Here is a 14,207-nt window from a genome sequence, read left to right as displayed (position 1 = left end):
ATCGGCTCCCCACAAGGGCCTGTACGCTTGGCCACTCTGTTGCACCTCTGCTTCCCTTACGGCCTCCTCCCATCTCCCCTTCCCACCAAAACCCACCTCAGGATCTGCTCCACATGTGGGTCTCCATCACGCCTGCCTGCACCCTGGGGGGAAGGTGGACCCGATGCAAGGGAGGGGCAGGGGTCCTCTTGCCATGACCGTGGGGAGCAGGCTGCCTCCCCCACAAACTACCCTCCCCACCTTCAATCCCAGATCAGGGCAGCACTAGACCTTTCTGTTCCTTTGCAGTCGAGCAATGGGGGGAATGCAGGCCACTTGGTGAGTGGGGGGTCATCGCAGAGGCCCGCCCTCTATGTGGAGGACAGCCCCTCTCTTCCCAGGACTCTGCCTCTCAAGGCAGCTCAGATGCTGTAGGGTGCCTTTTGGGGCCTCCTGAGACCCCCCTTCCCCACTACAAATCCACGGCAGCACCAGTGCCCAGGGGAGGACCTTGGTTCCTCGTCCTGGGTGCTATGCCAGGGTCATTCTTGGTGTTACACACGTGCACACACTCCTCCACACCTATGCACTCTATTTGCCACGAATGCCCACAGTGTTGCCACCACCCAACGGCTCTACTTCTTCTGCTGCTTCTTGTCCTTCGTTTCTGTTGGCTTGAGCTTCTCCTCCTCTGCCTGCAGCTTTCTCTTGCCCAGGGGAGTTTTCTTGTACCACTCCTGCAGAAAGACACCAAGGGGGCATCACACAGGCGCTCTTGGCCTACCCTGGGGGCCATTTGTGCCCAGGCTCTGGCGATGTCGGGGGGGAGAGCTGCCACGTTGGTCTTGTGCAAGGGAACATGGCAAGGCATGCTCAGCCTGCCCTCAAAAGGGAACCCCTACTGATGGCCTTCTTTAAATTGACTTTTGGTTTAAAAGGAGGAGAGGCCTGGCAGTGCCCAGCCTGGGTTGAAGTAAGGAACGTCTTCAAAGAGGGGATGGGCAGAAGCGGGCCGGGAGCAGGAGACCCTGGAAAAGGACCAAGCTAAGGGCTCAGAAAACATTCTAGTTCTCTCTTTCCAACATTCTTTGTCTTCCTTTTTAAAAGCACCAGAGCCTTTTGCTGGGCTCTTGAACAAACCTGTTTGTTCCTGGTCAGATGCCAGGTTCTGCAGGTACCAAACCACTGTGCGCAAGGATGCCTGAAGGATCTCTTTTCCCCCATGGAGCTGTGCCCCATTGCGATCCCCATCCCCAGGCTGTACTCGATCCTATGGATTTTATTCGCCTTGACCCAGTGAAGCAGCCGGCTGCAGAGGCAAAGCTGGCACCCATTTTATTTCAGCTTGGGCACAATGTCAGAAATGTTCCTGCTGAAGTTGGCATGTCCAATCTCATAATGACACTGCTCCATGGCTCCTGGCCACAGGTCTAGAGGGCTCAATATCTTTTACTGTTCATCATATTTTAATCCTTGTAAACTTACATTTGAGTATTGTACAGTACCTGGAACTTTATGCCATAACAGGCAGTATGCAAGGTTTATTTAAAGAAGGGAAGAAATACCCATAATTGGATTTCAGAGTCAATTTAGTTTTTTTGCTTGGCCAGAAGGCCAGACCTTCCAATAGAGATGTTCAGTTTTTCTGGGGAGGAGGTATTTCTTCTCCAGAGCCATCAGCCCTCTCAAATTCAGGCTTAGGCTTAATAATTCTGGGCACTGATGGGCACTGTCCTTACAAAACAGGAAAGGGTGCCAAGAATAACTCTCTGTTTGCCACACAGGCATGAAGCAGGCAAGAATAAAACCCTGAGTGGCCTTAAATCTATGTAAGGTCTGTTCTGGGACCATGCAAAAGTAGTTTGATAAGGATAGTCAAAGAAAACAGGACTTTTCGGCCGTGGCACCTGACCTGTGGAACATCACTCTCCCCGAGGGCACACTTGCCCTGCCTCACCTTCCTGACATCCTTCCAGGAGTCCCTTAAAACATGGTTGGGTCATCAGGCTTGGGGATCTCAAGGAAGTGCAGAACTGCGAGATGGCTGTTTGGCCTATTGTAATAATTCTCTGCGCCACTCGGTTACTAGTAATTCCGACTGGTGCTCTTTTTTCAGAACGTTTTTTAGTCGCAGGTGTTTTTTCCTTTGTTAGTTTTTATGATGTGTTTTTATCGTACGCCACACAGAGTCACATTCCGTGAGATGGGCAGCTATATAAATATGATACATAAACAAACTTTCTCATCAGAATATGCAGAGTATTGTTTTTGAGACTTCTCTTTTATCCAATTCAACATAGCCCTGAACATTGAATGAAGATGTGTGTACACACACACAAACACACACACACGATTTATCCTTAAAATAGTGGAAACAGCATCAAATTGCCTTATAAAAGGTGTGAAAAAATGCAGAGAAAAGCCCTATTTCCAAATAGTGGATAGCTAAAACACCTAAAGTGATTTGTTAAACAGAAGCTGATAAGGAGACAAAGTGAAATTTTCAGCAATCTGATGAATAACTCTGTAATATGGGTGGACACATTATGCTAAACTAGGTTTAAAACAAAGACTTATTGAACAAGCCACAAACTCTGGCTTGCACACCAGAAGGACTAGGCTCCCACCACCCATTCTGAAAAAGCACACCACGGCACACCACAGTCGGCAGCCCCCCTTTGCGTGTGTGGTGGAAGGGCCCGGCCTCTGTGGGGCCTGCCACAAGTGCCCGGCCAAGGAGGGGGAGAGAGGTACCTTCAGGAGGTCCTGCTCCTCGGGGTAGACAGGGTCCGCCCTGGCCAGCATCTGCAGGAGCTCCCCGGCACACAGCGGCTTCTTGGGGAGCTGCAGGAGGCGCCGCTCGCTGAGGACCAGCTTCACAGCTTGCGCCATGCTGCCTTGGCTGTAGCCGTCTGACACCTTGGCCAGAGCGCTGAGGTCCAGGCTGCTGGTGACCATGCCCCCATGCTTCCGGATCAGCCACCGCCACGTCACTGCGGGGTGCAAGGGGAGGCCGGGGTGAAGGAGCGAGCAAACTATTGCAGGACAGCGGAGATCCCCGAAGCCTGAAGAACCACATCAAGAACAGCCTCCTCGGCTTGTTTGGTGGAAGAGGCGGCAATTCAGAGAAATTCAGGGTCCTGTCCTTCTACCCTGCAGCCAAGAAGAGCATTCCTGGCATCTCTGCCAAGCCTGAGCTGGCCTACCTTGAAGGGCTGACCATGGATGAGGCCTATTTTTGAAAGGTCCCCCTCTCCAAACATTGGATTCCCACAGTGGATTACTCCAGTGGCACCATTACAAATTTGCTGTGTTCTGTCAGCGTAAGTAAGGGAAAGGCTGGCCTCTGGGGAGAACGGCGAGCTCCGGGTCAATGCAAGGACGGATCCCTGGCTCCAAAAACTGCCTTCTGGTCCCCTGGGCTACCCCTGCCCCAGAGAGGCCTGCCCTGCTGAGCTCAGTGCCCCCATCCCGCATCCAAGGCTGAGGCACCCCAGGCCATTCAGGGCAGCCCAACTCCAAGAATGTGGGGATGTTGGTCTATTGGGGTCAGGTGTAGGCCACCACAACTGATGGGCCTCCTGGTGGTTCACTCCCATAAAAGCAGGGCGGCCGGTGCGCGGGTGTGAGAACAATATCAAAATAGTGGGTGCAGCCAGAGATCAAAGCCCCACCATTTTTTGCATTCCTGTGATGTGCACAGCATAGGTTAAAAGGAATGGGGATTTGGCTGCCTGGTCTTGCCTGTTACAGTATTCTGACCTCCTCCCCCCTTCCATGCGGGTCCCTGAATAAAGGACTATGAAAATGAAGGCTAATGGCACAGGTAAATATATTACAACAAAATGGCATGCCTTCATAATTTTTCAAATGTGCTCTGGAAAAGCTGTTTTTTTACCAGTTTCTGGAAGACCATGAGGGAGGGCACCAATCTGGCCAAGTTGGGTGGCTTTCCATTGCATGGAGCCTGCAACTTTGGCCCCAAGCCAAAGTTGCCCCTTATTTCCAGTAATGGGGGGCTGCTGGGAGCAGGCACCAGCAGAGATGATTTCACATGAAACCAAGCCCTTTGAAATGCACCTGGAAACTTCTGGCCAACCTATGCAGGGTCCTCAGCACAGACATCATGTGACTATGGCAACTCTTATGCACCAGCAAGCAGGCCACTGCGTTCTGCACCAGCTGCAGTCCTGTTGGCTCTCCAAGGCCACAAAACAGACACTGCATGAACTACTGGGTATAACAACAGACCACTGAAAGCCTGATGGAGTTTCTCTCCCCCTCCCTCTTATGCCAGACAGGGGAATCTTGAGCTTCTTCCTCACCTTCTCCTGTCTTCCAGGGGTAAGTTCATGTTTTCCTAACAGCTGACATACTTTCCTCAAGGTTATTCCTGTACTCCTCTGCAAGTTCCGTGAAGAAAATCAGTAGTAGTCCAGTAATGTAGGGATAAGTACATGAGCCACTGTGGCCAGGACCTCCTGCTGAGGGCTCAGCTGATGCTGATAAGGTCCCTGCTCATCTAGCAGGAGCCATAATTCCAGGAGGACCCAGCCACAGATATACACCTTCAGAGAAATGCCACCTAGTCCAGAGTTACAGCTAGAGCTGAGTTGCAGCAGCTGATCTGTCTTACTTGGGTTCAACTTCACTCTGTTTGGCCTGTCCAGGCCCTAGCAGCTTCTAGACATCAGGTCAAGATTTCTTTATATCTCTGCCCAGGCAGCATATTATCAGCACCATACCCTGAACCGATGCATGACATCCCCCAGCAGCCTTTTGTAAGTGTCAAACAGAATCAAGTTTTGGAGCACCTGATAGGTGAGTGCCTGGTGGGCTGAGCTCTCCTGCTCGGAACTGGACTATCTGCTCAGGAACAGGCAGAGTCCTGTAAAACAGTCAACCTACCTCCCAACTGGCACAGGTGCTCCAGAAGGATACCATGGTTGGTGATACTGAATGCTACTGAGAGGTCTAATAAGGCCAGAAGAGGGCATTCCCCCACATCTAGATCAAGATAGCACCATCTAGGTCAAGCTGCCAATGCCATCTGTGCCCTGTGTCTGGGTCTGAATCCAGACTAAAAAGGGCCTGGATAATCCATGTCTTCTAGGGTACTCTATAACTGGCTCCCACTGTGTTCTTAACAACCTTCTCCCCAACCAGAAAGTTGTAGCATCCAAAACAGCCTGGTCCAGGGAGGCTTCAGGAGGAGAAAGAGGAGGAAGAGGAACAGGAGGAAGCAAGAATGTTCTTCTTCACTCCATGCAGCACTGAATGTCTCTCCTCTTCCTCCCCAGGCAAGATCAGACCACTTAGGGCAGCCCAGCAGCAGCCGCAGCCGCATTCACTCTCTCTCACCATAGCGAGACGCATAATCCGGCTGGGGAATCAGCAGGACCCTCTCATAGGCCTTGCACAGGCCCTTGACGTCAGCTAGGTAGGGCTTGCTGGTCGTTCCGATCAGCAGCACGCGGTCCTCAGCCTTCAGCAATTTCAGGGCCCTCGGCAGGTCCTTCTTCAGCCGTTTGGGTTCCAGCTGTGGGGAGGAGACAGCCAGCCTCTACATCAGGGCTGGGCCAAGGGCTGGCCAGAAGCTCCAGGGATTGGTCAGCGCCAGGACCCCCTCTGCCATCACCTCTCTACCTGCCATGCCCGATTTGGCAGGGGTGTGAGAGCTGGCATTTCTGAGGTCTGCCCTCCACCAGCTTCTGGCTAAAGGCTTCTGGGACAGAGGAAGCCAGCTGCCCCAGCCCCACTCACCTCCTTCTCCTCTTTGGGGACCTTCTTGTAAAACGTCTTTTCTGCATTCCCCACCCAGATGACGGATGGCTGCAAAATGCGGGCTACCTGTGTTTGGGCGGGGGGGGGGCGTGGATAGAAAGTCAAAGCAAGCAGGCACCTATAGGTGACCCTGACAAGGATGGAGGATGCTTTACCCAGAGGGCCAGGGATGCCCCCCTCCCTTGGAATAGGCAAGCCTTGTTGGTATTTCCTTGTTTTTTGCAAGGAGCAAGCCATTAAGTTACTATGGTAACAAATCACTCTGGCAGGGTGAACAGGTCAAACTTAAGTATCCTCACTTTTGGGTGTGAAAAGAATGACCATATAAGATAAAGCTCCTGATTTGCCTAGAGGAAGCTGGACTGGACTTGTTTCAGTTTCCTTTCTACCTGCCTCTCTTTCCAGTCATACTCAAGAGCACGTGTGAATGCATGAGCTTGTAAATATGTTTATGTAAGAAGCTTTTGAGCCTATCCAGGATATCTGGATATGAAACTGTTTATGTTTTTATGCTTTCTGTAAATACATTTATTTTTATAGAAATGCCTGGTGTGTGTTTTTTCTGATCTCTCGGGCCAAAGGCTTTCCAGAAAACTCTAACAAGCCTCCCTTGGCGTCTTCACATTGTGCCTTTATGCCCCACATCAGTGCTTAACTGGACAATTGCAACCAGCTGCCTTGGGGGTGGGGGTGGGGTGGCTGTTTACACAAATCCTAACTTAGTTGGTTGGTGAAGGAGGCCTTTGGCTACTGCCTCACTCAGGCAAGTTGCTCAGGGAAATCAGGCAAAGTTCATTGACTGAGTGGCTCCCCTGGGTGGTAGCTCAGCTACCCCACAGGCCTCCTTGGCTACCTCTGGGAAGGGGCAGGCCCCTCTGTGGCCTTTTGTAGGTCACTTGGAATGACAAGTCCCCAAGGAGCAAAAACACCAAAGGGAGAAGGTCAAATGGATGGCACACCTGAATTACTTGTCCACCCATTTCTTAAGATACTTAGGATTCACTCTGTGTGGGTGAGTGGCTTTTCTAACACAGCTGCTCTTGTCTCACCTTTCTGCTGATAGCTGTGAAAGTTGAGTACTAAAGAAATTATTTTTGTTTCATTTTTCATTTATTTTCTATCCCGCCTTTATTATTTTTATAAATGACTCAAGGCAGCGAACATACCTAATACTCCTTCCTCCTCCTATTTTCCCCACAACCACCACCCTGTGAGGTGGGCTGGGCTGAGAGAGAGGGACTGGCCCAAGGTCACCCAGCCGGCTTTCATGCCTGAGGCAGAACTAGAACTCGCAGCCTCCTTTTGTTTCTCCACAAAGCCAGTATGTTTAAGTGTCTGACATTCTGCATGATTTGTAAGTTCCCTCCAGCATCTTACGGCACTGCAGGCCTTTGTGCTACTGAGTGGGCCGCAGCCAAGGTTTGGGATAGCTTCAGAGTGCACAGTTGGAGAGAAGCCCCCCTGATTTTGCTTTCCCATCTCTAGAGGAGGCTCTGATGCTAGGAAAGTTGGAAGGACAGAGAAGAAGAGGATGATCATCAGAAGGTGGAGGGACTCAGTTGCAGCAGCGATGGGGGCACCCTTGGGAGACCTGAAGGACCAGGTTAGGGACAGACAGGCCCTCCTGGAGAAAATCTATCTCTGTGGCTGCTAAGAGTTGATGCTGACATGATGGCACCTGACCAACCAGCCAGCCAGCCAACCAACTCCCAGATTTTAAGCATAAATGAACATAAGCTTAAACCTCACTGAAAACCACTCTCCAGGTGTTACCATAAAGACAGGAGAGGGAGATCTCCCAAGCCCCAGGCCTGGCTCTGCCTCTGAATCCTGGTTGCTACCTCCTCCCTTCAGACTGCTCCCTGTCCAAGACCCTGGAGCATTTGGGCAATGGGATGGAAAAGACCGAGGGGCAAAAGGACTGTGATGAGGCCATCGGCAGGGGGCCTTGACAAACCAGGACTGTCAAGGACCCAGGCAATTCCCGCTGCTCTTCCTTAGCCAGTGTCTCTCTGCAGATGCCCCTCAAGCACCAACAACTTGCTGGGAGAGAAAAGGAGGGCAGCACCATCCTGTCTCTTCTATGCCTTGGAGAGGGGCAGACAGGACATCCCCTGTGCCATTCTCCCACCATGCACCATGTGCTCTAATTTCTCCCTGCAAGCAACCTGGAACTCCCCTCCCACCACTTACTGCCAGGGCCGTACCTTGAATACCAGGTGGATCAGCATCTGGAGGCCACTCTTGCCAGGATACTTGCCAGCCACATTGTCTGGCGAAAGGTCAAAAAAGTTGGCACCTGTCTCAGTGCAAATGGCATGGACCAGCATCTTCTTCCCAGTGCCTGCAGGACCGGCCAGGAGGACTGACCTCACCTGAGGGGCCAATTCATGCACAGTCTGAGAACCTGGTGGAGCAGGAGGAGAGAGGGAGAGAGAGATTGGGCGAGGCAGAGGCAAAAAGGCCCAGATTGGCATGAGGCAGCTGCCTCAAACCCCAAGAGACTGGAGGGAAGGGCGCTGGCTTACCAAGAGGCAGGATAGCATACAGGGCAATGTTCTGCCGAACATCCAGCATAGAGGGGATGGGCTCGATTTCCTGCTGGCGTAAGATGGCTCCCAGGTAACAGAAGTCCCCTGGTAGGAGAGGAGATGCTGAGCACTCTCCAAGGGCCAGTTGAATGCCACCTGCTGGGTTCTTCTAAACAGCTTGACTGCACGGCCTGCATTGCTGGGTGGGCACCCAACTGAAGGAGGGCAGGTCAGGCTCTGTCACCAGCAGCCTGTGACAGGCTAAATGGGGCAGGGGGGCTGAGGGAGAGGAGCCTGGGCAGCCCACGGGCAGCCCTCTAGCACCCAGACTTTATGGCTGACTTCATAGGGACTGCTGGACTGGCTTCAAACAGAGCTGGATGGTTAGGGTTCACATGTGGTGGGGATCCACCCATGGACTGGTATAACCAAATTACTGATTTCTAGGCTGCCAAATCTAGACTCATGGTGCTTTACAGAATAGTAACTAAAATTTCCACAGAGCAACAAAGGACAGAAATATTCACACACTGTATGTGTGGGCTAAGCACATCAACAATTAAAATCCATTTACTAACAATTTACTAACAATATTAAGTGCTCTGTAAAGATCCTTCATAACTACCAAGAGCAGCAAGCCATTTGCAGAGGCCCTCCAGAAAAAAGGGCAGCCTCTACTGCTCTTGGAGGGCTACTGGTTGGGGCCAAGCTGATGCCTGAGCAGAGGCTGTCCTAACCCTGACTTCAAGGAAGTGCGGGGCCCTCAAGAACCTGCTGGCAGCCAAGGTGGGCCTACTTTAGGACAGGGGGACTGTGCTCCCTGGTAAGCCCCCACCCTTTGCACCAGGGGGCCTCCAAAGGCACACTGTTCAGAGAGTGTTGTAGCAGTCTAAGCCTGGGGTGACAAGGGCACAATTTGCATGAGCAAGGTCCTCACGTTTCAGGTAGGGCTGCAGGATGCTGGCTGAGCTGGGACATATACAAGCCATTATACAAGGATTGTTCAGCATAGTAGATTAGGTGTTAACCCAGGATGTGTGTGTTGCACAAACCCAAGTGGCAAACGCCCTCTGTCTGTGCTTTAAGATGCATATGCCAAGGCTGAGGCTGGGCACTTGAAGCTAAACCCAGGTGAGACTCTGGCTCCAAATAGGGCGGAGGGTTAACCAACCCTGTAGCATTTTGGTCACTGTATTGAAGGGTAAGGTAGAAGTTTGGGGAGCTTATAATTCCTAAAGACATCTAAAGTGGAGGCAAGGGGGAGGTGCACCCAATGGACACCAGCACCCCTAAACATCAGAACAGCCTCTGAAGAATCCCAACAGGCAGAAATCCAGGACAGGCAACAGGACGTGCATCTCCATCCAAGGCATCAACCAGCTGCACAACTTCCCGCCAAGATGGCATGCCAGTCCTCAAGCAGCGTAGGTTCTACTAAGGAGTCACGGCCATGAATGCCCTGATGGGCCACCCAAGCACTGAGGCAGCAGTGGGGTCTCAAAGGCCAGTGCTAAGCCACATGGAGCCCCTGCCCACGCCAAGGAAGAGAAGTGAGGGGGACACAGCCAGCGCTTCCCATGTTCCAGACTGCTTGTCAGGAAGCGCACACTCCCCAGTTGCAGAACAAGACGGCTGTGGGCCACACGCTTTCTGCAATGGCTTCCGGTCATGGATGTCTTATGACCAGAGCAAGGAGGGGAAGCCCAGGGTGGGGGATGGCCACAGACCTGAGTACTCAGCCAGTTGCACCTTCTGGGGCTTCTTAACAATGCCCTGGAGCACCAGTTCTTTATACAGCGAATCAATGGTTCTGAAGAAGAAGGAGTATGGGCACCCACGTCAGGGCAGCTTCAGCCTCCAAGTGCAGAAGCATCCTGTGTAGACCTACAGCCCCACCCACTCCAGCGGCTGGCTGGGCAAGGAGGATGGGAACACCATAGGGTGGACCTGAGCAACAGGAAGGGTGTTCCCACACAGGCCAGCAAAGTACCCCTGGAGCAGACAGGAAGAAGCACTGGGGGGTGAGGGGCAGGGTCAACACCAGGCAAGTAGAGGCTCTAATGGGCTGCTGTTGCTATGGTGGAATCAGAATCCTGCTGATGAGTTTCGATGGAGGGGAGCCTTGGAACGTCTCAGCAGGACCCTGGGCTTGCTAGAGCAGGTTCTTAAACCTTCTGCGATCACAGGCCACCACAAAAAGACTTGGGAGATGCAGGGGCCGCCCACCCAAACCCCTCCTCCCTGTGGTTCCATTTTTAACAGCAAGGAGTTCACACATTTGGTGAATAAGATCACAGTTTTCTTGGCATCTGAGTATGTTTTCTTATGCCTTCAATTTTCAGAGACCTTTTTAAAATAAACATTGTACCAACATTTTAAATCCAAAATGTAGTATTTATTTACTACTTGAATTAATTTAAATATTCCATAGCATAACAACCATAACTCTTAACACAAAATTGCTGGTCAAGAGTGTTTTTCAGGAGAAATCTCTGGACCGAGGAGCGACCATATCTTGAGCCCAATGGAGTCCCATTTCAAGCTAGTATCTGCAGTATTTTTCCTACTCAGTTTTCCTTTTGGGTTGCTTGTGTGGGATGGGACTCACAATTGGCTCCATGGTAACTTCTAAAAGTTGTCAGAGGTGAGAGAATGGGGGGCTGTTGCAGACCACCTGGTGGTCCACAGAGAACCCTTTGACCATGGCTGAGATGGTGGCTAGGAATGTAGCAAGGTTCTTCGGCTGACCCACAGAAGAAAAGTATAGAAACGAGCAGAGTTCCTAACACAGAAGGATGCAAATTGAAAGGTCTCACCATGATCTGTACTGAGTCCAGCACTTTTAAACTTATTCATAAAAGATCTGAAGTTCAGAAATGTTGCAGGATTCAGGACAAAGCAAAGGAAGGGGGTGCCAGAATTTCCAGGGGATCTGCCCTGTTAGTCTTTTGTAGTGAAAGCATAAAGAAATCATTTTCTAAGAAACATATTATGCCCCATGGGCTTGTAGATGACACAGCGCTTCATCAGACACACAGAACATTATCTGGTGAGATGACAACCAGAATCTTTAATGTTCTTTACACGATGCACACTGGCCTGAATCCTAATCTACAGTACTGTGACCCAGTTCTTGGGCAAAGCCTGGGTCAAGAAAAGCTGCAGGTTGGATGGCTTTAAAAGACAGGCAAGCTGCTACAGGCAAAGCTGTCATTGGCTGCCAGGTGATCGCTACAGCGAAGGAGCTGTGGGGTGGGAGGTGGAAGGAACCACCCCCACCCTGCCACCCCAAGTCCCTCAGGATGCCAGCAAGGCAGGAGGGAGGGAGTACCTCTCTGGCGTCAGGTCCTTTTCTTTTTTTCCTTTTTTCTGCTTCAACAAAGAGAACATTTTCTATCAACCTAAGGGGGCGGGCAAGGATTTCAGTGCCCTTGGTAGCCCCCCCATGCTCATGTGGAAGGGACCCCAGTCCCCCTGACCTTGGCATTCTTCTTGGACTTGGGGGTCTTCAGAGTTTTCGTCTCCTCCTGGTCAATGGCCAGCCGCAGGTGCCGAAGCTCCTCGCGCATCAGTTCGTCCACCTGGGGGAGAGAGGCTCCAGAAGAGCATCCCCACTGCCTCTCCAGCGCTGCCTGAATGCCCTGCCTGGCCTCCTCTCCACCCAGGCGCCCCCACCTGCAGCCGGATCTCCGCCTCCACCTCTCTCCTCTTCTCAGCCTTGATCAGATTCAGCTGGCAGCGCTGCTCAAAGTTGATGGCCTCGTCCTCTTCGCTCCAGCAGCCTTAGGGAAGGGGCAAGGCATGTGCATCCCTACAGCCCACCACCCCAGACTTACAAATTGGGGAGGGAACTGTCCTAGGATCCCAAGCCTGCTCGGCTGGCCTGCCCATGGTGGGCATTGGACCCTACATGCCAGCGGTCTGATAGCCCTACCCACTGTTGGTAGTCTTCCCTGGGGCAATTTGGCATCCCATGTAGCACCAATGTCAGCGAGAGGGCGAGGGCTGAGTCCTCCAAGTAGAGAAGGTCCTTGATGGCTGCTCCCTTCTCTGGGCTAGGAGTCAGTCCTTGCCACATGCAGAGCTGGGAAGCACAGCGCTTCCAGGGATGGCCACCTCCACCTCCGTCTCCTGGCCCGGCCCTTTCGGACCAAGCTCCCAGAGAAGCCCACCCGCCCCGCCTCCGCTTCCTCCTCACCCGTGTACCGCAGGAATCCCTGATTAATGGTGGTCAGGAACTTCGAGGGAGCCAGCTTCAGCCCTTCATCTTCCTCCTGGGGAGAACTGCAAGTCCCTTAATTCTCCCCGTTTGAGCTCTGCCCAAAGGCCGTTTCGGCCAGGCTTGTCCCTGCCAACAGCCTCACAGATGAGAAGCCTGGCCAAGGATATCCTCTCACCGGTTTCTTGTCCTTCCCCTTCTTGCCCTCCTCCTCCTTCTTCTTCCCCTTCCCCTTCTCCTCCTTCTTCTCCTTCTCCTTCTTCTTTGTGTCGACCTTGACCTCGGCCAGATCCAGCTCAGCCCGCACCTGAACAGACAGCAGCTATCAGCTGGGCAAGGAGCAGCCATGGACTTCCTGGGGAGGCCAGCCCCAAGCAAGGCTCCCCACCCCGACTGTCGGCCCATAACTACCTCTTCTGGGGTCTTTTGGGCGAAAAGGACCTCACAGCCCTCAATTTCCTCCTCTGGGTAGTCGGGGAAGCGGCCAACCAGGTCGCTGCGGGAAGCAGGAAAGGCCAAGCTTCGGGTCAGAGGGCAGGGCGGGGCACCGCGGCCGGCCTCTGCTCTTGGAGAAGCCTGGGCGAACCGCTGGTGGCGGGAACCCTCGCGTCCAGCGCTGCAGCGCGCAACCTCTACCCCGGCGGCCGCCAGCTGGAAAGGGCCGGGGAGGGGCGGCCTCACCTCGCCTCCCCGCATTCCCGTCCCTCACGTTGCCCCGCCAGCCCCTCTCCTGCCTCGCCTCGCCCCTGGCTTTGCCGGCCTGCGAAGCAGCCCGGCCGGCAACAGGCTCGGGAGAGGCGATGGCCCGACGGGGCCGCCCCGGCGCGCTCACGCTCTCGCTCACTGGCACTCGATGAACCACTGGCGCAGCTCCTCGCGCAGCTGCTCGCGCAGGTTCGGCCCCTCCAGCTCGAAGAGGGCTTCGCGGATGTGGTCCTGCGCCTCCCGGTACTCGGCCTCGTAGTCCGCCTGGCGTACGCGCCGGAGCTCTTCGCCCAGCTGGGCCCGAATCATGGCCGGGGAGGGACCCACCAACTGCGGCTCCATTTCCTGCAGCCAGCGGTCCTCGCCGCCTCTCGCCCACGCCGCCCAGCCGCGGGGCGGGGCGGGGCGCGGCGGCCGGCGAGGCCATTAGGAGAAATGAAGTCGGGAGCCGAGCGCGGATGTGTAAATTACCCCGTAATGAGTTTGTAATATGCCCGCGCGGCGCTTCCCTGCCCGGCAGCGGACGCAGCGCGCAGGCACTTTCCCGCCTCATTGCTCCCCAAATGGATTTTAAATATCATTCCGAGGACACAATTATTTAAAACGCTGAACTAAACACTCGCTAATGGGGCGGCGGCGGCGGCGGTCCGGGAGGGGCCGCTCCTTCCGCAACTGGGGGCCCGGCGGGCGAGCGCGGCGGAAGGGCTGCTGGCCGCGCCCTCCGCTCGGTTTCCAGCCTGCCGGCGCAAGGGGCCACAAGCACCGCCCCCCCGGTCCATTCCCCGACAGTACGCCTTGTCGAGGCTTGCCCTGAATCATTACTGCCCCCGATTTCCACCAGGTCCACCTTTGCTTTCCCGGGCGGCCCGCCGGTGGGATGGCGATCAAAGAGCCGGGCGGCCCCTTCGCGCCAGGCCGGCGGCAACGGGGAGGGGAGAGCGCTTACCATGCCGATGAAGTTCATCTCGGCCTGGCGCGCCAGCCGGGTG

The 14,207-nt window shown here is 53.8% G+C and overlaps 1 protein-coding gene across 4 annotated transcripts; it reads right to left on the bottom strand.

Annotated features, from left to right (window-relative positions):
- Nucleotides 1-432: 432 nt before the first annotated feature.
- IQCA1L (IQ motif containing with AAA domain 1 like) lies at nucleotides 433-13,882 on the bottom strand. 4 transcript variants are annotated; one of them, XM_063303153.1, is made up of 14 exons: nucleotides 13,358-13,882; nucleotides 12,925-13,009; nucleotides 12,692-12,820; nucleotides 12,493-12,568; nucleotides 11,970-12,076; nucleotides 11,774-11,875; nucleotides 11,626-11,666; nucleotides 10,022-10,104; nucleotides 8,292-8,399; nucleotides 7,971-8,170; nucleotides 5,743-5,829; nucleotides 5,341-5,518; nucleotides 2,734-3,044; nucleotides 433-716 (listed from the first exon to the last, which is right to left on the bottom strand). In XM_063303153.1, the coding sequence occupies exons 1-14, from the start codon at nucleotides 13,558-13,560 to the stop codon at nucleotides 615-617; spliced, it is 1,812 nt and encodes a 603-aa protein (XP_063159223.1). In that variant the 5' UTR covers nucleotides 13,561-13,882; the 3' UTR covers nucleotides 433-614. The 4 variants fall into 4 exon arrangements, with proteins under 4 accessions (XP_063159223.1, XP_063159224.1, XP_063159225.1 ...); XM_063303154.1 differs by having other exon boundaries at nucleotides 11,626-11,663; XM_063303155.1 differs by having other exon boundaries at nucleotides 434-716; nucleotides 2,734-2,972; nucleotides 13,358-13,880.
- Between the last annotated feature and the right edge of the window lie 325 nt (nucleotides 13,883-14,207).

Source organism: Candoia aspera, chromosome 4, assembly GCF_035149785.1.
Source record: "Candoia aspera isolate rCanAsp1 chromosome 4, rCanAsp1.hap2, whole genome shotgun sequence".
Classification (NCBI taxonomy): domain Eukaryota; kingdom Metazoa; phylum Chordata; class Lepidosauria; order Squamata; family Boidae; genus Candoia; species Candoia aspera.
The sequence above is the reverse complement of the archived record's forward strand: the minus strand, read 5'-3'. Positions and strand labels throughout refer to the sequence as shown.

Coding starts and splice junctions, on each gene's coding strand:
- IQCA1L (XM_063303153.1), bottom strand. CDS start 13,560: ATGGAGCCGCAGTTGGTGGGTCCCTCCCCGGCCATGATTCGGGCCCAG. Junction 10,105..11,625: donor AAGGACCTGACGCCAGAGAG/GTACTCCCTCCC, acceptor CTTCTTCTTCAG/AACCATTGATTCGCTGTATA. Junction 5,830..7,970: donor TGATCCACCTGGTATTCAAG/GTACGGCCCTGG, acceptor GCCCAAACACAG/GTAGCCCGCATTTTGCAGCC.